Source organism: Plecotus auritus (assembly GCF_963455305.1).
Source record: "Plecotus auritus genome assembly, chromosome: 6".
NCBI classification, from domain to species: domain Eukaryota; kingdom Metazoa; phylum Chordata; class Mammalia; order Chiroptera; family Vespertilionidae; genus Plecotus; species Plecotus auritus.
In genome coordinates this window covers 4008021-4030951 of record NC_137773.1, presented here as the reverse complement: position 1 = coordinate 4030951, position 22931 = coordinate 4008021, and the positions used below count along the sequence as shown (strand labels likewise).

The following is a 22931-nucleotide window of genomic DNA, read 5'->3' as shown; positions in this document are numbered from 1 at the left end:
TCCAAGCCAGAGGGGGCCAAACTGGTGAGGGAGCTGGTCGGGTCCCTTTGCCTGTGGGCTCTGATATCTGAATGGGCATCGACTTCCCACATAGGTTCTGTCCTTATTTAATGTTCTGTCTTAACAGGCCAAGGTCCAGCTGATTCCACCCAAAAAGCCTTCTTGGCCTCCTCCTCTGTGACCCTAATAATAATGGGACAGGAGTTTACAGAGGCCAAAGCTCGGGCACTCCTGTGCCATTTCTATGATACCCCCTGACATTCTACAGACCAAAGGAACAGCAGGGCTAGGGCCGTGGTTCTCAACCAATTAGCTGTGAGAACTCCCTGGGGAGCGTGGTTGGGGTAGGGTGGCTCCAGGGTACAGCCAGGGCTGAGGAAAACCACCTCCTGGGAAGGACCTGGGCTTTGGAGCCACAGAGGTTTAGACCCTGCTTCACTGGACCAAGGCATGCGCCTCTAGGCCGGCTTCAGATCCGGGACTTGAGGGCTACGCCGCCTGCCTCTGTGGGTCGCTGAGGGTGGAGTGAGGGCTCTGCCTTTCTTCTCGGGTTTCTGCCCATCAGCATCTTTGCCAGAAAGCAGCAGACCAACTCCAATTTTGATGATTAACAAACCTCTAAGATTACTACCCTTTAAATCTATCTCTATGATTGTTAAGCCACGTCTAGACTAGGCTGAATCTTAACAGTTGGGATTTTGGACTCACGTACAGGACATAACACAGTGGAAGAACATGGGTTTCAAACCTGGACCACCTGACCCTGGGCAAGTTCCCTAACCTCCCTGAACCTCAGTTTTATCTGTAAAATGGGTCCAAGTACAGTGTAGTCTGATTTCTCCCTCGTTTCCAGTGCCCAGCACTCAGAGGAAGCTCAGACGTCTGGTCACTCCAGCAATGATTCCTTCCTCAAAGAGGACAAGAGGGCCTCCCCTTGCCCTGGCTGGTTTGGCTCGGGGGATAGAGCATCAGCCTGCGAACTGAAGGGTCCCAGGTTCAATTCCGGTCAAGGGCACATACGTGGGTTGCGGGCTGATCCCCAGTAGGGGGCGTGCAGGAGACAGCCAATCAATGATTCTCTCATCATTGATGTTTCTATCTCTCTCTCTCCCTCTTCTTCCTCCCTGAAATCAATAAAAATATTTTTTAAAAAAAGAGGGCCTCGCCCTAACCAGTTTGGCTCAGTGGATAGAGCGTCGGCCTGCGGACTGAAGGGTCCCAGGTTCGATTCCGGTCAAGGGCATGTACCTTGGTTGCGGGCACATCCCCAATGGGAGGTGTGCAGGAGGCAGCTGAATGGTGTTTCTCTCTCATTGATGTTTCTAACCCTCTATCCCTCTCCCTTCCTCTCTGTAAAAAATCAATAAAACATATTAAAAAAAGAAAAAGAAAAGAGGGCCTCCCCTCCACTAAGTATTGAGCACAGCCCTTCAGCCGCCACCACAGGGATGCAGCCCATCATATACGTCCGGTAAATCAGCACAGGCCTCCACGGTGGTGCCCACTTCAGGAGGGACTTCCCTCCACGTTGACGAGAATCCCCACTCTGGGAACCGCCGGTGCCCAGTCCCGCTCTCCTTTGGCCTTCGGGACATCTTGAGATCTTCTCACAGATTCCTGGCTGTACCTGTGCCACCGCCTGGCCTACATTCGAGTCTTACGAAGAAAGTAAAAGGAAACCAGGTGAATTGAGCAACATTTTCTTGCCAAAAACACGGGGGTCCTGGGAGCCCCGATGACAGTCCAGCCAGGGCAAGTAGCACCCAGTGACTTCGCTGCTGTGACACTGCAGGTGAGGGCCATGTTTTCACTCTCCTGCTTCTCCAAAGGGGTGACGGGCTGAGATGCTGGGTGCCTTGAAGTTCAACAGCTGGTGGCTCCATGTCAGCAACAATTTCAGACATAAACTACTAGTAAATTGGTGATTACTGGATGACTAGTTCTCAATTTAGTATCCCTAAATGAATAGAAATGGGTATTTCTAGAGCCTTAGCTCTAGAAATGGGTATGAGACAACGTGTTAAATACTCATTTTCTCCAAACTCCACCCTACCCCCATCCTTTATTGTGCCAAATGAGATCAGCTTAGGGGACAATGAAAGGTAAGAAGGTAGAAAGGTTTACATCGCACTACAGATATGGCATAAACACCTGCACAATAATAGCTATTGATCAAACATACACAATCTACCAGGCATTTAACATATATCAACTCAGTTAACCCTCGTAAGTTGTACAGTTATTATGAACATCACAGAACTCAGCCGACAGCAGCTTATGGAAGTGAAGTGACGTGGCCAGTCTCCCTGTTAGTGGTGGCAGAACAAGGAATTGGCCTGAGGTCTATCCTGCTCTTCCCTGCTTCCCAGGCGACTCTACCAACCAGTGCAAAATGAAATAGCCCGGAGCCTGACACCCTCCCTCCCTTCGTCTCCAACGCCATCTCCTATGCCATCTGACCACCTCCACAGCCCAGGGCACTGTCACCACCTCGGCTTTGCTCCAAGCTGCAGCACCCCTCACGTGTCCTCTGCCCTATATTCACGTTCTCTACTTGCTCTAGGTCCACTTCCCCCCACCCCATCCTTTCCCAGCAACCTCAGCAAACAAGAGCTTTACCCTCCCTGCCTCCTATCTCCGCCGTGAGTGTACAGCTCTGACTGATGCTCCACTGTCCGCAGGCACCCATCCATCATGGGCCCAGACGGGAGCAGAAAGCAGATCCAATCTCTCTCCTCTGACCTGTGCCATGCCCAGGGTATGATGGACAGCTCTGTTCCCTTCACAGCACCAACTCCTGGAATGATTAACGTGGCTCCCTCAACTCTGGCATTTAGAGCCGAGAAAGCTGATGAACTGATGACTTGTCTCCGAGGCCAGCCCGTGTTCTCATTAGAAGCTGCTCCTCCTCGGCGGGGGAGGGATGCATTAAGCATGCCAGGTGCTGAGGCAGACACCTCACAAATACTTTATCTCGTTTAATTATCCTAACAACCCAAAGACAAGAGGATTCGTCATCCCCTCTATGAATGAGGAAAGTGGGACAGATCAGTCACTGCCGGAGCTGAGACCCAATTCCAGTTCTGCTCAAGTAGGAAGCCAGCCTTAAGCCCACTGCACCAGTGTCAGAGGGAGAGAAGGCAAGGCCTTACCTATATGCAGGTATGTCTGAGTGTGCAATGCACTTCCATATGTATGATCTCTCTTCCCTTCTGAAATACAGGGCTTACCTTTAATTCCATTTATGGGCTGTTTTCCTTCCCAAGAGGGTAGACGTTCCATGGTCCCTTTTGTGACTAAAATCCTTACAGATTAGAATCCATCTTTGACACAGGAAAGAGATTAACATTGTTTCTACCCCATTCCTGGTCATTTTCAATTGGACCCGCCCATAATTACACCCAACCAACTCAGCACATACACGTCACACACTGCTTTGCTGTGGGACCTCCTAGAACTGGCCTCTTTCCGATTCGCCTTGTGGTAGGCACTCCACACCTCAGTCCAACATGGAGCGCACAGCCTGCTCCTTGGTCTGATGGCCTCTGACCAGGACACCGTTCAAGCCTCCCAACACACTCTGCCAGGAACTGCCTCCCACCACCAGTGAGGGTGAAGGAAACCACCCTCAAGGCACGCGCGCGCGCGCGCGCACACACACACACACACACACACACACACACACACCTCACACCAGCTTACCATTTGGCAGGTTGTCTCCTTCCTTGGACCTCATGCCCCAGAGAATCCAGGATCTCAGCAAAAGAGATGACAGTCTTAACTACCTATTTCTTAGCCTGACTTCCGGTCATCCAGCAATGGGTCACTGGCCCAGCACATGTGACATTCCAAGTCAAGTCTAGATCAGGGCTGACCTCACCACCCGCTTTTGGTCTGCTGGTGTTTGGAGCAGTGACTATGACAGCCCTAGACTCACTGAGTAATGAATGGCCACGTGTGCTTGTGAATGGCATCCTTCCTGCTCTCAACTAGAAACCTCACTCAAACCAGGTCTGGGACGAATCATGTCATTTCTCCACGAAGGAGCCCCTCCAGGACGCGGAAGCTAAACAGAAATGTCAGCAAGACCTTGACCGTCAGTGAAGGGGACCACGAACTGGAGCTCTTTCTTCAGGGGTGTTTTCCTGACGCCACAGTGTCCATCCCCCTAGCTGAAAGCCACAAATCTCTTGTTGAAGTGATGGGCGGCAGGGATCACTACTTGACAGAACCCAGGGGGAAAGTCCACGTGAGTGAAGAGGAAGGAACCGGTCAAATATCCAGGATCTCGACTACACTGTAGCACGTGGTTCTGAGGCCAAGGGGAGAAAAACATGGCAGCAGCCAGAGGAATAACAAGTAACTGCAAAATCAAGAAACAACGCACCGAAGTGTACTCCAGTGACATGAACACTGAACCTCCGACATAATGAGGTGGCATGCCGTTTGCAATTGAAAAGACCGTTTTTCTGAAAAGGTGGAGGCAGAGGCTGTCCTGGCAGCTGAGGAAACCCTACCGAGCCTGAAGACCGGATGCAGCCAATCAGGCACGAGCCCAGGCCGACAGTTGACTGCTCACTGCCATGGTTTACTCTTCTGTAAAACGGAGACGCGCGTGAAAACGGAGTAGTCGCTGCAACAGAAGGCACCTCAACGCCGTCACTTCCTGAGTAACACTGAGCAACGTAAACTCCCCAATACCCAGCCTCAGTAGGCTATCGCAACACTTGAGTAACAGCTGATGTTAAGTGCTCATTACAGGACCAGGCACCGAGGGAATGGCCGGTAACTGAAAATGTCTAAGGCTCACGGAGTGTTTACTAGTATAATACTGCCCAACGGTGCTGAGCACCTTGCATAATTATCTTGTCATACCTGACTTGTCTTCAAGATGTTTATAAAGCTACACGTTTTCATGTATAATTATGAGCACAGGAAAACTCCTAGCATATACACTAAAATGCTGGGAATACAACTAGTCTTTCTGCTTACCTGCTTTTTCCGAAATTTCCTACAAATATCGCTTACTGAGGTATATTCCTACTTTTTATGCGGAATACATTAAAACACAATAAAAACCAAGACATTATCACCAGTAAGAATCCCTGCGTGAGCCACTTCTTTTGGAGGCCAGAGCTGACAACAGCGCGGCTCTCCCTGAGGAGCTGGCATGTGCTCTTCTTTTTCATAAAAATTCACTGACTTACCCCTTCTTCACTTTGCCACCAGGAAGTGCGGAGTCAAAATTTTAGTTCAATCATTCAATTGATTCCTTATTCTTTGACTGTTTCTATTTTAATTTCTATTCTAATTTCTATTTCTTAACGAGTTTTTAATAACCTGATTTTGTAGTTCTTATTTGTATGTTACTACTTGTCTCAGTGTTTATCGTAATTTTGGAGAGCGAGGCCAGGTAGACATACACATACATACAAACAACTGCTGACTCAAAGGACTGCTACTGCCCACGCACTTCACATTCTGTTCCTGCATTTCAGAGTTCTTGGGTTAGGACATTAAATAGCAGATTGCCACCTTTAAATTCTACTTGAGATTTTTTTTTAAATGAAAAACTGAAGTATCTTCCTGTGATAACATCATAATACCATAATTTAAAAAGTCCTAGAAGTCTCACAATAAAAGTCAGTTTTATTATTCAATTCTCAAAATTATATGTATTTAATTAAAAAAAAAAAAGAACTCCATCCCCAATATTCTTTATTTTTTTTAATTAATTGATTTTAGAGGGAGGGAGGGAGGGAGGGAAGGGGAGAGGAGGGAGGGAAACATCGATTTGTTGTTCCACTTATTTATGCATATATTGGTTGCTTCTTGTATGTGCCCTGAACAGAGATCAAACCTGGCGTATTGGGACAGCACGGCGCTCTAAGCAACGGAGCTACCTGGCTAGGGCCCCCAACTCACCCTCTTCACCCACCCTCCAAACTCGGTAGTGTCCAAGCAGAAGCAAGTCCAGTGAAGTCGCCCTATACCCAAGAGCAGGACAGGAGATCCCCAGAGGACAAGGTATGCTGGTGTCATCACCCACACTGCAGAGCCTCATGCAGGAGAGAAAGAAAAGGAACTGCTAACAAAACAAACAAGAAGGCAACTGGAATGGGCAGCCTGAAAAAAAGAGACTTTTATAATTTATAGCAATGTACAAACACTGTAGGCGCACACCAACTCGGAGAGAACAGACCAACTCATTAAGTTCAGCCTGTGTCCCTAGGTCAGGTCCTCCTAATCAAGAATCATTGGGAAGCCCAAACAGCTTCACAGTTCCTGCTTCCCGACTACTGTCATATTTGCCATCTTTGTCATCACAGGCAAATGCCAGCAGAGGCCTTTTGGGGTGCCAAGCCACAGTGAAGGTCGGGGACTCACACTGCACCTCCCATAGCTTGTCTCCTATAAAAATCAACATAGAGAAACCAATCAATACATTAGTAAGAGGACACACTCATTAAGTACTTAGCTAAATTAACTCATTTAATCCACTTGACAGCCCCATGAGACAGACGCCATCATCACCCCACTTTACAGAGAACACGGAGGCACAGAGAGGTCACAAGTCATTTGGTGGCAGAGCAGGTTCTGAACGCAGACGGGTTCACGTAAGAACCTCTGCTCTGACCCCGGTCTGCACTCCGTGGGAAAACAGTGAGCAGACGCTGATGCTCACTGAGCATCCTATGAATCAATCACAGGGACTATACTTTATTTCCATGAAGTGTAACCACCACCCAGCAAGACAGGTGATGGTTTTAAACACCATTTACAAAGAAACAAGTGACTTAACCGGTAAATCACATCTCAAGGAAGCAACGGAGTCAACATATGAAGTCCATCTGTTCCCAGGCAGCAGGTCCACCTACTGAATCTCAATGCCTTCTAACGAGAGTAATAGTTCTTTTTCCCAAAACTGTACTCCTCCCACTTGTTGAAATTAAACATGATTTTCTAAAGCTATTATTCCTTTAATCCTGCTTCACTTTTTTTCAACCTTAGGATTAAGATGAATGTAGTAAAACATGTACAGTGTGGTGCCAATTGAAAAATGCAGAATAGCCGAAACCGGTTTGGCTCAGTGGATAGAGCGTCGGCCTGCGGACTGAAGGGTCCCGGGTTCGATTCCGGTCAAGGGCATGTACCTTGGTTGCGGGCACATCCCCAGTAGTGGGTGTGCAGGAGGCAGCTGATCGATGTTTCTCTCTCATCGATGTTTCTAGCTCTCTATCCCTCTCCCTTCCTCTCTGTAAAAAATCAATAAAATATATTTTTTAAAAAAAAATGCAGAATACATTCAATTGTCTACTTCAAACTAGCCAACTATGGTACGTGAATTATGACCATAAAGCTGTTTCATATATACTTGTGTGTGTGGAAAGAGAAAGAAAGTGAGGGAGGGAGGAAGAAAGAAGGGAGGAAGGAAAGGAGGGAGGGAGAGAGAAATTCTATTTCTGGGACAGCTAACCACTTTTCATGATGTGAGAATCTGGCAGCCTATATCTATGTCTGAGCAAAGTTCTGAGTTACAAAGACACAAAAAATGGTTGCAAAGTGTGCTCCTCCTTCCTTTCTCTTTACGCCTTTAACTCCATGTCATCTGATATGGGATTGATAAAAGAAATTTATATAGTTCTAGAAAACCAGAGTAGACATGGAGAGGCCTAAAATTTCCCCAATAACCATGTGGCTTCATAGACTTTAACACCACCTTAGTTTATTGGAAAGTTTAATCTTTGAATGACAAAGCAGTGCTGACTGTGAGGCTGCATTACTATTCCAGACCATCAAAGCCCCAACAGACTGATGCGACGTGTGTGGGTGTGTCTGAAAAGCCGAAAACTAAGTGGACTATATTAAAATGAGGCTCTAGGGGAAACCAAGATGGCGGCATAGGTAAACACTAAACTGCTGCCCCGCACAACAATTTCAAAACTACAACTAAAGGACAAAACGGACATCATCCAGAACCACAGGAAGGCTGGCTGAGTGGAAATTCTACAACTAGAAGGAAAGAAAAAAGCTCACTGAGACTCACAGGAGCTGCAGAAGGCAGAGGGTGTCTCCAGCACGGAAGTTCTCCCATCGTAGACACAGCTGATCCTCACAGCCAATTGGCCTGGAGGTCAATTCCTCCCAGCGATACCAACAACAATCAAGGCTTGACTACAACAAGACTGTGCACACAGCCCACAAAGGGGTGCACCAAGGGTGTCCACCTCAGGTAACTGGGGAGGCTGAGCCACTGGGCCCTATAGGACACCTCGCACACAAAGCCACTCTATCAACTCAGGGAAGCAGCCAAAATGCGGAGACAAAGAAACAGGTCACAAATGAAAGAAATGGAGGAAAGCAAACAACTGGATATGGTTTTTCAAGAATTTTCTAGAAAAGGCTGATAAATTTAGCGAGACCCTTGAGGATATGAAAAAGGATCAACTAGAAATTAAGCATACACTGACTGAAATAAAAAATAATATACAAAGATCCAACAGCAGTCTAGAGGATCGCAAGAATCAAGTCAAAGATTTGAAATACAAAGAAGCAAAAAACACCCAACCGGAAAAGCAAAAAGAAAAAAGAATCCAAAAATATGAAGATAGTGTAAGGAGCCTCTGGGACAACTTCAAGCGTACCCAATGTGGGGCATGCAGGAGGCAACTGATAAATGATTCTCTCTCATCGTTGATGTTTCTATCTCCCTCTCCCTCTCCTTTCCTCTCTGAAATAAAAAATTTATATTTACGTATTTATATTTACATATAAAATATACATATATATGTGAGATACAAAATTATATCTAACATATGATTCCAACAACAGAAAAATATACATATGCATGTAAGAGGAAAAGAAAGACCAGAATGATAAATGCTAAAATGTTAGCAATGATTATCTCTAAGTTATGGACCTATATGTGCCTGTTAATTGCCCCTTTATATATGTTAGCATTTTCCAAATATTCTATAATGAATATGTATTACTCTTATTTTACAAACTACTCTATGAAGAAATGCTTTACTGCATAAAATTCAAACAGGTCAAGGGTACAGAGCAGCACCATACAACCAACATATCTGTGATAGACACATTCTCTATCTGCACTGAACAATACAGCTCCCACTGGCCACATGGGGCTACTGAGTCCCTGCAATGTGCCTAGGGTGACTGAGGAACTGAATTTTAATTTTGTTTAACTGGTTTCAGTAATAATCGGTAATTTAAATTTATTATTTTTCCCTATTTAAGTCTTCCCTTAATCTTATAAGTCTGAGATAAGTTCTTCTAAATGTTTTCCTACCAACTTCACTTTATTTTCTTTACCTAAATGAGAACATAGCATATGTATGGCTGACTACTTGCTTTGCTCACTCATCATTCAGTACTATGCCTCACGCATCTTCCATTTCTCTTGGCACACTGTAATATGGATGTAACACAACTTATTTCATTAGTCCATCATAATGAAATTAGACTGTTTCCCATTTGTGTATAAAGATGCTGTAAAATAATAGAGTTTTGCTTTGTTTTAATATCTTGCTTTTAATTTTTAATTGAGGTTATCAAGAAAATTTGTTTAAAAGCCAACATGTTTAAAAGTATTTGTCTAAATACTGTATGTCAGCTATAAAAAAATAAATTTTAAAAATAATAATCTCAGAAAAAGATATTTGTTGAAGTGTTCAGAAAAAGTTAATACAGCTACATCCAATATATTCCTGGAAGAGTACTGTGAATTAAATTGTATTTTACGTATATTAGGTAAGGTAGAAAATTAAAAGAAACTTGCGCAAAGACAGCATGGGAAAAACAAGTACACGCACACACGGATGCCAAGAGCAAAACTGCAGTGATTTTTTTGTACGGTGGTTTGGTCCTTCACAAAATGTGACCACCTGGGACTCAGCAATCCACTTCAATGGGCTACCCAAAAGGATGATAAGTAAAATGAAGTACATCAAGGACACTCATCACGCACAGCATTATTGGTAACGGTGCAACAATTAGAAGCCACCTGATAGCAAACAGAATGAGACAGTATACAGAATGAAATTCTAACCCCACTCAAAGTGGCAGTGAGCTCAACAGCCACTGCACTAAGAAGCTGTAACATTCTGCAGGTAAGGCAGGGCCCCAGAGTAACAGGTGAGTACCCCAGCATCACAGGAGCTGCATGTCTGGGTGGCTGGACCATGTTCCCCATGATGTTACCAACAGTGGCATTCTTTAAATCGTGGAATTTCATGTTTTTTACTACTTCTCTGAAGTTTTCTACATAGTTTTAATTCTTTTACTGAAGTATCATGTATTTCCAAAATAATACAGCTACTTTAAAAAATAAAACTGAGGAAATTCTTTTATAAAATGATTACACTCCTCCCATTTTTCTATTTGCAAGTTCTGTTTTGCTATTTTTAAAGCACATCGCACCTACTTTGATAATTCCTTAAAGTACAAATATACATATACATGTATATACACACATATATATTCACATACGGGCAAAAGATAAGAAGAAATATATTACAATGCTAAAAAGAGGTAGCAATTAAATGATGGGACCACAGGTCCTACCTTCCTGTATTGTAAATTTTTCATTATAATGAAAGAATTAAAAGTTAATAAAATACAAAATATTTTCCCAAATCACTTTCCTTCAGACCTGCCCCTGCCTTTCCTAACTCTTAGCTCCCTCATTACCTGATTGTCGCAGTCGTGATAAACAAACTTGTCTTAAGACAGATTCACTGATGCTCATACTGATGAAGGAGTAATGTGCAGAAATGAAAACACATGACAGAAGTCCTGACGGCCAGAGATGAAGGTACAGAAGGTTCTTGTTAAGATAGGAAGGTTTTAGTCACCTGTCTCTACTTCAGCAATGTCAATAAAATGATCTTCTGATGCTGAAGCCAGCATTTTCCCATCGTGGCTGAAACTGAGGGTCCTGACAGGCCAATCCAGCCTAAGGAGAAAGTAGACAAAGAAGAGTAGACAAGGGAGAAATTAGAATAACCCAGTAATTCCCTATGCTGATGTAAAGTTCAGCATAGGGAATATAGTCAATAATCCTATATAATAAAAGGCTAATATGCAAATCAATCGAATGGCAGAAGGACCGGTCGCTATGACGAGCACTGACCACCAGGGGGCAGAGGCTCAACACAGGAGCTGCCCCCTGGTGGTCAGTGCGCTCCCACAGGGGGAGCGCTGCTCAGCCAGAAGCCAGGCTCATGGCTGGCGAGCGCAGCAGTGGTAGCGGGAGCCTCTCCTGCCTCTGTGGCAGCGATAAGAACGTTTAGGCCTGCTTCCTAGGAGAAGCGGGCATAAGCCGTCAGTCGGACATCCCTCAAGGGCTCCCGGACTGAGAGAGGACGCAGGCCAGGCTGAGGCACCCCACCCCCCCCTCCCCGAGTGCACGAATTCTGTGCACCGAGCCTCTAGTATTATAATAACTATGTATGGTGTCAGGGGGTACTAGACTTACCCCTCCCCGAGTGCACAAATTCCGTGCACCGAGCCTCTAGTATTATAATAACTATGTATGGTGTCAGGGGGTACTAGACTTACCCCTCCCCGAGTGCACAAATTCCGTGCACCAAGCCTCTAGTATTGTAATAACTATGTATGGTGTCAGGGGGTACTAGACTTACCGGGAAGAACACTTTGTAAGTTCTATAAATATGTAACCATTATGCTATATACCTGAAACTAATAATATTGAATGTCAACTGTAATGTAATAAGATTTTAAATAACCCAATAAGAAGGCACAATTTCACCTAAAATGAAATAAAATATCCCACAAGGCAAGTGCTGGCAGAGTCGCTTACCTGGAAAAGCACCGAACACACACTAATTCATCCACATCCCAGAGGCTGACCAAAGCATCTGCACTTCCTGTGGCAAAGTACTTCCCCATGGGGTCAAACTTGATACAGATGCAGTTAGAAGGATGGGCATTGATGGACTGCACAGGCTTCAGCTCTGGGTAGCTGCAAAACAAGACAGACAGCAATCAAGCTGTGGAAAGAGGACTGTGATGCTAAAATAACAGGAGACACTGAAGGGGAAAACCAAAGACAACAGAATAGCAAAGACTGTATTCAAGAAAGCAAGCTTCCCTTAAATACAGATTTCAAACAACATATTGAAACAACACACCACACACCTGAGAATATAAACCTAGATGTGACACAGAGGTAAAATTACTGGATTGAAAGAAAAAGAAAATTCAGTTATTATTAGCCCCTTTTGCCAGTAACACTTTCTGCCAGTGGTTGGCAAACTCGTTAGTCAACAGAGCGGCAAACCGCGGCTCCCGAGCCGCATGTGGCTCACGAGCCACCGCAGTTTGCCGACCACTGCTTTATGCCACAAGAAAACATAATACATATTTAAGATACACAAGCAAGGATTTTTATAGCTAGCGAGACTGATTATCAATTATAAAAAGTTCAAATAAGCACAATAATAAAACATCTGTAAGTTTCATAAGTATATAACTATGAACTCAGGTGTACTGCTCCCATGAACCATTCCTGAAGACTCTAAACCAGAGAATGAGCTTTGACAATCCAAATGACTAAAGGTCTATCAACACAGTGCTGGTGATGAGCATCACACACAGTTTCTTGTAGAAACTACCTATGGTTAAAAGGAAAGGTATAATATGAAATGGCTCTTCCTGACAATCTATAGTATTACTATTTTTTTTAATAGAGGAAGAATGAGGAAAGCACATACAAAAAGCAAAATTTACTGTTTTAAGTAGTTACATTGGTGGTGGTGGTTATTCTGAGACAACTGTATGTGTAATGTGGGATAAAGGTAATAAGCAACCATGGAGCATTCTAATTCTATAATCCCCTGCATCTTTGAGAACCAGAATACTCTGGAAGGAAAGAGTTTCATAATATAGAAGAGATTTAGTAAAATTCCTGTAGTCCTGAATTTTAATTGGAAATCATCAGTATGAATTCCTAATTTTATCATTTAAAAAAATTGCTTAAATACCTAAGTCCATAATGATTCATTAAAACACACACACACACACACACACACACACACACACACACACACACACACAAACAAAAACAAACAGAAAGAGAGACTAAAAAAGCAATCCCATTTTCCATCGCACCAAAAAAATTAAGATACTTAGGAATAAACCTAACCAAGGAGGTAAAAGACCTATATGCGGAAAACTACAGGACACTGAAAAAAGAGATAGAGGAAGATGTAAACAGATGGAAGAACATACCATGTTCATGGATTGGTAGAATCAACATCATTAAAATGTCCATACTACCCAAAGCAATCTATAGATTCAATGCACTCCCCATTAAAATACCAACGGCGTATTTCACAGACCTAGAAAGAACTCTCCAAAAATTCATCTGGAATAAAAAAAGACCCCGAATAGCCACAGCAATCCTGAGAAAGAAGAATAAAGTAGGAGGGATCTCAATACCAGATTTCAAGCTGTATTACAAAGCCACTGTCCTCAAAACAGCCTGGTACTGGCACAAGAACAGACATATAGATCAATGGAACAGAATAGAGAATCCAGATATCGACCCAAACCAATATGCACATTTAATATTTGACAAAGGAGGCATGAGCATACAATGGAGTCAAGACAGTCTCTTTAATAAATGGTGTTGGGAAAATTGGACAGATACATGCAAAAAAATGAAACTAGATCACCAACTTACACCATACACAAAAATAAACTCAAAATGGGTACAGGACTTAAATATAAGACGGGAAACCATAAAAATACTAGAGGAATCCACAGGCAGCAAAATCTCAGACATATGCCAAAAGAACTTTTTCAGTGATACTGCCCCTAGGGCAATGGAAGCCAAACAGAAAATAAACAAATGGGACTACATCAAAATAAAAAGCTTTTGCACAGCAAAAGAAACCATCAACAAAACAACAAGAAACCCCACTGTATGGGAGAACATATTTGCAAATGGTATCACTGATAAAGGTTTAATTTCCAACATCTACAGGCAGCTTATACAACTTAATAAAAGGAAGATAAATGATCCAATAAAAAAATGGGCAACGGACCTAAATAGAAGCTTTTCGAAAGAAGACAGAAGGAAGGCCAAGAGACACATGAAAACATGCTCAAAGTCACTAATTATCCGAGAGATGCAAATCAAAACAACAATGCGATACCATCTCACACCTGTCAGAATGGCTATCATCAACAAATCAACAAACGACAAGTGTTGGCGAGGATGCGGAGAAAAAGGAACCCTCGTGCACTGCTGGTGGGAATGCAGACTGGTGCAGCCACTGTGGAGAACAGTATGGAGTTTCCTCAAAAAACTGAAAATGGAACTCCCATTTGACCCAGTAATCCCACTCCTAGGAATATATCCTAAGAAACTAGAAACACCAATCAGAAAGGATATATGCACCCCTATGTTCATAGCAGCACAATTTACAATAGCTAAGATTTGGAAACAGCCTAAATGCCCATCAGCAGATGACTGGATCAGAAAACTATGGTACATCTACACAATGGAATACTATGCTGCCGTAAAAAAGAAGGAATTACTACCATTTGTAGGCACTTGGATGGAATTAGAGAACATTATGCTAAGTGAAATAAGCCAGTCAATGAAAGAAAAATACCACATGATCCCACTCATTTGGGGATAATGAAAAACATTATAAACTGATGAACAAAATGATAGTTACAGAGGCAGTAAAGCATCAAACAGACTGTCAAATTACAGTGGTAAGGTTAGGGAGAGGTGGGGGAAATAAGAGATCAACTGAAGGACTTATATGCATGTATATAAGAGTAACCAACGGATGCAAAACATTGGGGGGTGAGGGCATGTATGGGAGTGGGGTGGGGGTGGGGGGCAATGGTAAGATATGTACACATATAATACCTTAATAAAAATTTGAAAAAAAAAAAAGAAAAAAAACAAAACAAAAAAAAAAAAAACCCTCTAGCTCAGTGGTTCTCAATCTTTCTAATGCCGCGACCCTTTAATACAGTTCCTCATGTTGTGATGACCCCCAACCATAAAATTATTTTCGTTGCTACTTCATAACCGTAATTTTGCTACTGTTAATGAATCGTAATGTAAATATCTGTGTTTTCCGATGGTCTTAGGCGACCCTGCTAACGGTTCTCAACCTGTGGGTCTCAACCTGAGAACCGCTGCTGTAGAGCCTAAGACCATCGGAAAACACAGATATTTACATTACGATTCATTAACAGTAGCAAAATTACGGTTATGAAGTAGCAACGAAAATAATTTTATGGTTGGGGGTCACCACAACATGAGGAACTGTATTAAAGGGTCGTGGCTTTAGAAAGGTTGGGAACCACTGTTCTAGTTGAACAGACTTAAAGAGACTTACCAAACTTTTTAAATGGGCAAAAGCTAAAATATCTAGAGATACATACTTGGTAACTAAAACTATAAATAACAATAAAACTCAAGACAGTGTTTACTTTTCAGGAGAGTGGGTTACGATTAGGATAAAGCGTATGGACTGACTTCTGATATGACCAGCAAAGTACTATTCCTTGACCTAAGTGGGGTTACACAGGTGTAATGCATATAATTATTCATTAAGCCATATATTTGTTTTACTTTCTAATAAAAAGGCTTTGAAAGTAAATTATGGAATCCCCACTGCCTACAGAATAAAATTCAAGTTACCAAGCACAGAAATCCAGGCCTTTTGCGATCTGGTCCCAAATCATATTTCAACTTTACCTTGCCATGTTCAGACCCCCTTTTTAATACCTTAACTGCCACCACTCTCAGCAACCCTGACCTACCAACTACTCTCCAAATAAGTCATGCTCATTCACACCTGCTTTGTCAACTGTGCAGTTCCCTTTCTCTGACTCTTAAAATTCTACTCATCTTTCAAAGTCAAACTCAGAAGCTGCCTCCTTCAACCCCCAACTCAAGTTTCTTTCCTCGAGATTCGACAGCAAACCCAGCCTCTCTGAGGGAAGACCTACTTCCCTGTGCCTTGCATTGCTCACCCAGGACAGCAGGAAGAACAGCACCAGAAAGACCTGATTCCAATTCCACCATTTCATTCGTTTAGAGAGCAAATATTTACTGAAATCCTTATTATGTGTAGCAGGGACGGGGCTAGGCATTAGGGATTCAACAGTAAACAAGTTAACCACAGTCTCTACCCTCATGGAACTTAAGTCTAATGGAGGATACTGACAAGTAAACATGCAATTAGAATGTAAAATGAGAAATGTTTCCAAAAGAAAGTACATCAAATAAGCCTCTGACCCTGAGGAGGGAGGGGTGTGAGATGGCTTCCTTGCAGTGAATGTAATATATTTTAGCTGAGACTTTTTTTTTTTTAATATATTTTATTGATTTTTTTACAGAGAGGAAGGGAGAGGGATAGAGAGTTAGAAACATCGATGAGAGAGAAACATCGATCAGCTGCCTCTTGCACACCCCCTACTAGGGATGTGCCCGCAACCAAGGTACATGCCCTTGACTGGAATCGAACCTGGGACCCTTGAGTCCACAGGCCGACGCTCTATCCACTGAGCCAAACCAGTTTTGGCTTAGCTGAGACTTTAAGGGTACAAATTAGCCACAATTCAAGGTGCATCCAGTTCTAGTGCTCACCAGCTAACCAGTGACTCTGAACCCCAGATCCTTACCTATCAAATGGGAAGCACACCATCAACCCCCTAGAATTTCTGTGAGGACCCAGCAAAACATAAGGTGCCCGGCCCAACAGAGGTTAGGGTTCTTTATTACAATGTATCCCTTAAGCTCCTTCAGGACAGACTCACGCCTAATTCATCTCTGCAACCACCAGCGCACCCAGCTGTTACAGATAGGACAGTTCCCTAAGCTAGAAGCCCCTCACCTGAGGATGTTGATACAACCATTGCCATTTGTCAGGAAGAACATGTTATTGTCATTGTTCCAGGAGATTTCGTTGACCTCAAACTTGAACTGCTCCTCCGCTTTCGAACGGTGTGTCTTGGCATCAATAAAGGTCACCACATCATCCTTGTTGCCTACGGCTATGGTCTGCCCATCAGGACTCCAACAGATATTAATGTTCTCCCCTAGAAAACCAGATATCATCAGTAAGGTCATGTTTGCCCAGAATCCTTAAGAAGTTTATTTTGTCATCCTAGAAGGAAGGCCAGAGTTATCTCCAGAGTTCATTCATTAAGGTCATGTCAACTAAGGCAGCGAGCACCTAAATCAGCAGCTATGAGCCGGGCACATTCATCTACAAACTTCCCCGTTTGGGCCTCACAATACCGTCTTTATTAGCAATTCGTTACCCCTACTCCACAGAGGAAGGAATGGAAGACAAGCGAGATGAGCCAAACTGTCAAAGCAGGAAGAGCCACTAGATTTGGCTCCAAACCTCTTATTCTCTTACACTAGCATTTCCCAAACTCCAGTCATTCACGTGCCACGTCACAATTTTTTTGTTAATATTTCTGTATTGATTTCAGAGAGGAAGGGAGAGAGAAACAGAAACATCAATGATGAGAGAGAATCATTGATCAGCTGCCTCCTGCACACCCCCTACTGGGGATCAAGCCTGCAACCCGGGCATGTACCCTTGGCCGGAATCGAACCTGGGACCCTTCAGTCCACAGGCTGATGCTCTATCCACTGAGCCAAGCCGGCTAGGGCCACTTCACAATTTTTATCCTAATCCTGTAATAGCTATACTTTTCTTTAAAACTGACTCAAAAAATTTAATTTAGCTTTAACTTAGCAATAATTTCGATGAGCTGGTTCTTTTTTTCTAATAGGCATTTATGTATATATGTATATATGTATATATGTATATATGTATATATAACTGATTTTTAATGTTCATCCACTTATGTATCATAGGGAAATGACTACATCATCCCACCTACAGGTATGAGTCTTGCCAACACATTGAACACATCAATTAAAAATCTCATCTATCAAACAGACTGTCAAATTACAGCGGGAAGGTTAGGGAGAGGTGGGGGAAATAAGAGATCAATTGAAGGACTTATATGCATGCATATAAGAGTAACCAACGGATGCAAAACATTGGGGGGTGAGGGCATGTATGGGAGTGGGGTGGGGAGGGGCAATGGTAAGATATGTACACATATAATACCTTAATAAAAAATAAATAAATAAAGATCTCATCAACTTTACCAATTCTCTAAGATGCATATTTTTTTCATATTTTATTATCTAGGATGCATCTTAAAATGCATCGAATGCATGTCAAAATTTTTGGTATACATTGTTATCTGGAAGCTTTATTTCCTTTCCTAATGGCACTTAAAATATTGGTGTATCTTATAATCAATGACATCTTAATCAAAAAAACATGGTAAATGACCTCAAGCTTTACAGGACCATGATGGTGAGTAACAGCCTATAAAGGCACAGGTCATGTTCTTCCAGACCTCCCAGACCGTCCAAGCTTCAGCCATCCTAGCCTATGAGCAGTTTCCCAAATGCTCCATGTCTTTGCACATGTTGCTTGTTCCCTCCTGGAGCTGCCCTCCCCGCCCATCGCACCGACCGCTAAATGCCTATGGCTACTCTAAGAGTCTGCGCAAATTCTGTGAGGCCCTCCCTGTCTCCCCCGGGCAGACCTCAGCATTTCCATTCTGGGTACCCACTTTATAGAGTATAATATAGACATCTCCATTCTACGATGAACCATGTCATATTTTGTTAGATGATTTTTTTTTTTATGCACTAAACTGTGATGTCCTTGGAGCTCAGAATGTCCCATAACTAGCACCAGGCCAGGCACAGAAAAGGTATTTGAAATATGCTTGTTGAATGAATGTAAGTCACGTATCTGCCCATTGCCCCCTCTCGGAAGTCACCTTTAGTGTTCACAGTAGCGATGCATTTGGTAGTCCTCACATCCCAGATGCGGATGGTTTTGTCTCCAGACGCTGTGACGAAGAGGTCAGGGTTACTTGGATGCCAACACAGCTGGTCCACACTATCGCCATGTCCACGATAATTGTTTTCTTTGACCTGAAAGAACAAACTCCAGGTGTCACGTCACACATGTGTACCTGCCAAACGTGACTCCTTAACCTTATTCACGTGTAACTCCTTAACCTCACGTGTAACTGCTTAACCTCACGTGTAACTGCTTAACCTCACATGTAACTCCTTAACCTTCTCAGACCAACAAAAATTTAGAAAATTAAAATGAATCCGGTTCTTCCAAGTCTCTTCCCCAAAACTCTTCCCAAATCCCCATTCCCTTCCTCCCCAATCACCCTGAACCACATGAGGCTGGTTTCCACATGAACACCATTACTTCTGCCGGTCCTGGCCCTCCTCCTCTCTGGTTTGCCACCTTCCTCTGCCACCAAGGGTCCCAGCGCATCTGCTCATTCCCACAGGAGGCCTACCATAGTCAAAGGGGCCCTCTGGCCAGACAGGGACCCACAACAGCCCCCCACACACACACTCCTCACCACGCATACCCTTCCTACCGCTCTCCCACACCCCTCCTCACCCGCCCCATCCACCCTCCACCTGTCTGCACCCTCCCACCTCCACTCCACTCCGCGCATCTTCACCCCTCCTTCCTACCGCTTCCACACCCCTCCTCGCCCCTTACCACCCGGTCTTCCTCTCCACCACACCCCTCCTCACTCCTTACCACCCCAGCGCGTGCCCCCGACACCCGCACTCCTCATTCTCGCGCCACACACACCGCTGCCCCGTCCCTGCCTACCCGCTCCCCTCGAGCCCCTCCCGGCCGTTCTCGCCTCGCCACACCTGCTACCCCGCGGCCCTTCTCCCTGGCCTGTGCCGGGCCCTGGCAGCTCACCAACCGGTCCTTCTCCAGCAAGAAGACGCTAGCCGTCTTGTCGAAGGACCCCGAGGCCAGACGACGCCCGTCGCAGCTCCAGGCCACCGAGTGCACCTTCGCGCTGTGCGCCGGGAACTCGCGCGTCTTGCTGTGGCCCCGGAACAGCTCCTGCATGCCCAGCACGTAGCGCGTCGGGCCGCTGCTCATGGAGCACCAGTGGGCCATGGAGCCGGGGCCGCTCTGGCCCAGCGCCGAGGGCCCCATGGCCGCCGCGGGTACCGCCATGCCGAGCTCCCGCACAGCCGTGCCGACCCCGCAGCTTCAGTCCAGTCAGTCCCGCCGCGGTACCGGCCTCAGTCCAATCAGTCCTGCCGCCGCACGCATGCGCTCGGAAGTGTGGCGTCTCTCCCGCGCAGCCGCACTGTGGCCCACAGGAAAAGGACTACAAATCCCGCCGTGCAGCGCGCGCGCCCGCTGGTGCCTTTTCAAACGGTAGTGATTCCGCTTTAAATGTACTGCAAAGTGAACGATTCTGAGGTTTTTAGGATTCCTATTTCCCCCTTTCCTACTTCTGGGTAGGTAACATTTATATCCGTATTTAATCGAAGACGGAAACCAACGTGATCCTAAACCTCGGTTCCTTATCAGTAAAATACCTTTTTTCTAGAGTTGCTGAAGGCCCTTGACTTCTTGCTGGAGAAGGGCGTGCTGGTGAGCTGGTTCCAGTAAAGACTAGGGGGTTGGGGAGAGGGGTTATTGAGAAGGGGTCCAGAAATTTGTTTAAATAAATTCTTTGTTTTTAAAAGGTACTATATGCACATGATTATATATGAAAAAAAAATACAAAAGATACAGAGTAAAGTCCTTATCCCCCACCCTTCACACCCCTACCTTAACCTACAGATCCAGCAGTTTTGAGCTGAGGAAAACAGTGGTGAGCTGTCAGCGACTGGCAAGACCCTGGAGAAGGGCTGTGAACTAGGAGGAGTTTGGGGTGGTGAGGAGGTGGCTGGAAATGTGTTTAAAAACACATCTTTTGTGAATTTACAATTATCTCAAAATAAAAAGTTGAAAACAAAATATTTTAAAGATAACACATACTGATGTAAGATAACTTGGTAACAAATTTAAAAGTACAAAAATAGAGTGAAAAGTAAGTTTCCCTCCCTCGTGTGTCCCCAAATTCCCCTTCAGAAAAATATTGTTAAATTGCTTGTGGGCCTCTCAGAAATAGTGGAAGAGTAAATAGGTGTGTGTATATCCTTCCCCCTCCCCCCAAAAAATGGCACTGTTCCTTACATATATTGCTTTCTATGATACACACATGTAAGAAATCATTTCTTATCAGGATATGCAGATGTCTCACTTTTTTTTTTAATATATTTTTATTGATATTTTACAGAGAGGAAGGGAGAGGGATAGAGAGTTAGAAACATCAATGAGAGAGACACATCGATCAGTTGCCTCCTGCACACTCCCCACCAGGTATGTGCCCGCAACCAAGGTACATGCCCTTGACCGGAATTGAACCTGGGACCCTTCAGTCCGCAGGCCGACGCTCTATCCACTGAGCCAAACCGGTCAGGGCTCCCCTGTGTTCTTTTTCTATATTCTATAAACAAAGGTCAAAACCCACCGTGCTTTCACAGGGACTGGCACAGAAGAAACTACCAAGAAAGGCTCGCAGTAGCAGCCCTGGCCGTTCGCTGTGGTTTATTTCAAAGCTTTAGTTGGTGGATTTGATATCGCTGCCTCACCTGACAACTGAAACCTCGAGTTTCCATAAAAATCAGAACAGTGGTTGCCTATTGGGGGAGAGGAGGACTGGATTGACTAATAGAGTATGGGAGAACTTTCTGGGGTGATAGAAATCTTCTGTCAGTGGTCGGCAAACTGCGGCTCTGTTGACTAATGAGTTTGCCGACCACTGTTCTGTGTTTTTATTGCGGTGTTGCTTTACCCAAGGATATACATTTGTCAAAATTCATTGACTTATACCCTTAAGATCCACACATTTCACTGAACGTAAATTTTTAATTCCGTTTTTTTTTTAAAAATTAGCATCTTAAGCTAATGACTGTCCTAGTCAGGGGACAACGGCACTACTTCTTAGTGTTTGGCAGGTAAGAGAGACAGGAATTATTTTCGAGGCCCTGCAACAGGGAAAACTGGCTTCTCCTCCTGCCCTAAGACTACAACGTCCCACAGCGGGGGCGCGGTTGAAGGCACTGAAAATCAGAAGCCGTGTGCAGGAAGTAACGTCAAGCTCTGCCCAGCTTCTCCCTGTCTAGGTTTATGGCAGAGGCAGGAGGTGCTGACATGCTGATTGAGATTCGGAGAACCCTAGAATAATAACTGTGCACCAACTCCCGCCTGGCGTTGTGAGAGCTGTACCCCCAGCTAGGTCCCTGTGAAAAGCAGCAAGAAGGACAGCATGGCCCTGACCGGTTTGGCTCAGTGGATAGAGCGTCGGCCTGTGGACTCAAGGGTCCCAGGTTCGATTCCAGTCAAGGGCATGTACCTTGGTTGCAGGCACATCCCCAGTGGGGGCTGTGCAGGAGGCAGCTGATCGATGTTTCTCTCTCATCGATGTTTCTAACTCTCTATCCCTCTCCCTTCCTCTCTGTAAAATATCAATAAAATATATTAAAAAAAAAAAAAAGAAGGACAGCATGCTACATTTGGACAAGGAGTCAGGGAGACCCCTCAGGGCTCTGCAGGCGCCCCAGTGCTCCAGAGTTTCTGTATACCCAGATAGGGCAAGCAGAAAAGAACAACAGTAACGATGATTGAAGGCTTGCTATATGTTCCAAGTACTTTTCTAAGTGCTGTGTATGTATTCTGTCAGCCATTCCTCTCAGAAACCCTATGTAGGTAGATAATGATTGTTATTCCCTTTTATATTTATCAAGAAACCAAGGCCAGGATGGCTAAGGAATTTGATCAAGGATGCATACCTAATAAGTGGTGGAAGTAGGCCGTGTGCATGTAGAGACCTTTATCCTCCAACTCTGTCTTTTTCAAAATTGGTTTTGCTGTTCTGAATCACATTAGAATCAGCTTATTATTCTACATCGACTCTAT

At 44.3% G+C, this 22931-nt stretch overlaps 1 protein-coding gene across 1 annotated transcript; it reads right to left on the bottom strand.

Moving 5' to 3' along the window:
* Positions 1–6118: 6118 nt before the first annotated feature.
* THOC3 (THO complex subunit 3) lies at positions 6119–20277 on the bottom strand. Its single transcript, XM_080675275.1, has 6 exons — positions 19866–20277; positions 18898–19054; positions 16911–17115; positions 11843–12004; positions 10875–10975; positions 6119–6411 (listed from the first exon to the last, which is right to left on the bottom strand). The coding sequence occupies exons 1-6, from the start codon at positions 20130–20132 to the stop codon at positions 6248–6250; spliced, it is 1056 nt and encodes a 351-aa protein (XP_080531401.1). The 5' UTR covers positions 20133–20277; the 3' UTR covers positions 6119–6247.
* Between the last annotated feature and the right edge of the window lie 2654 nt (positions 20278–22931).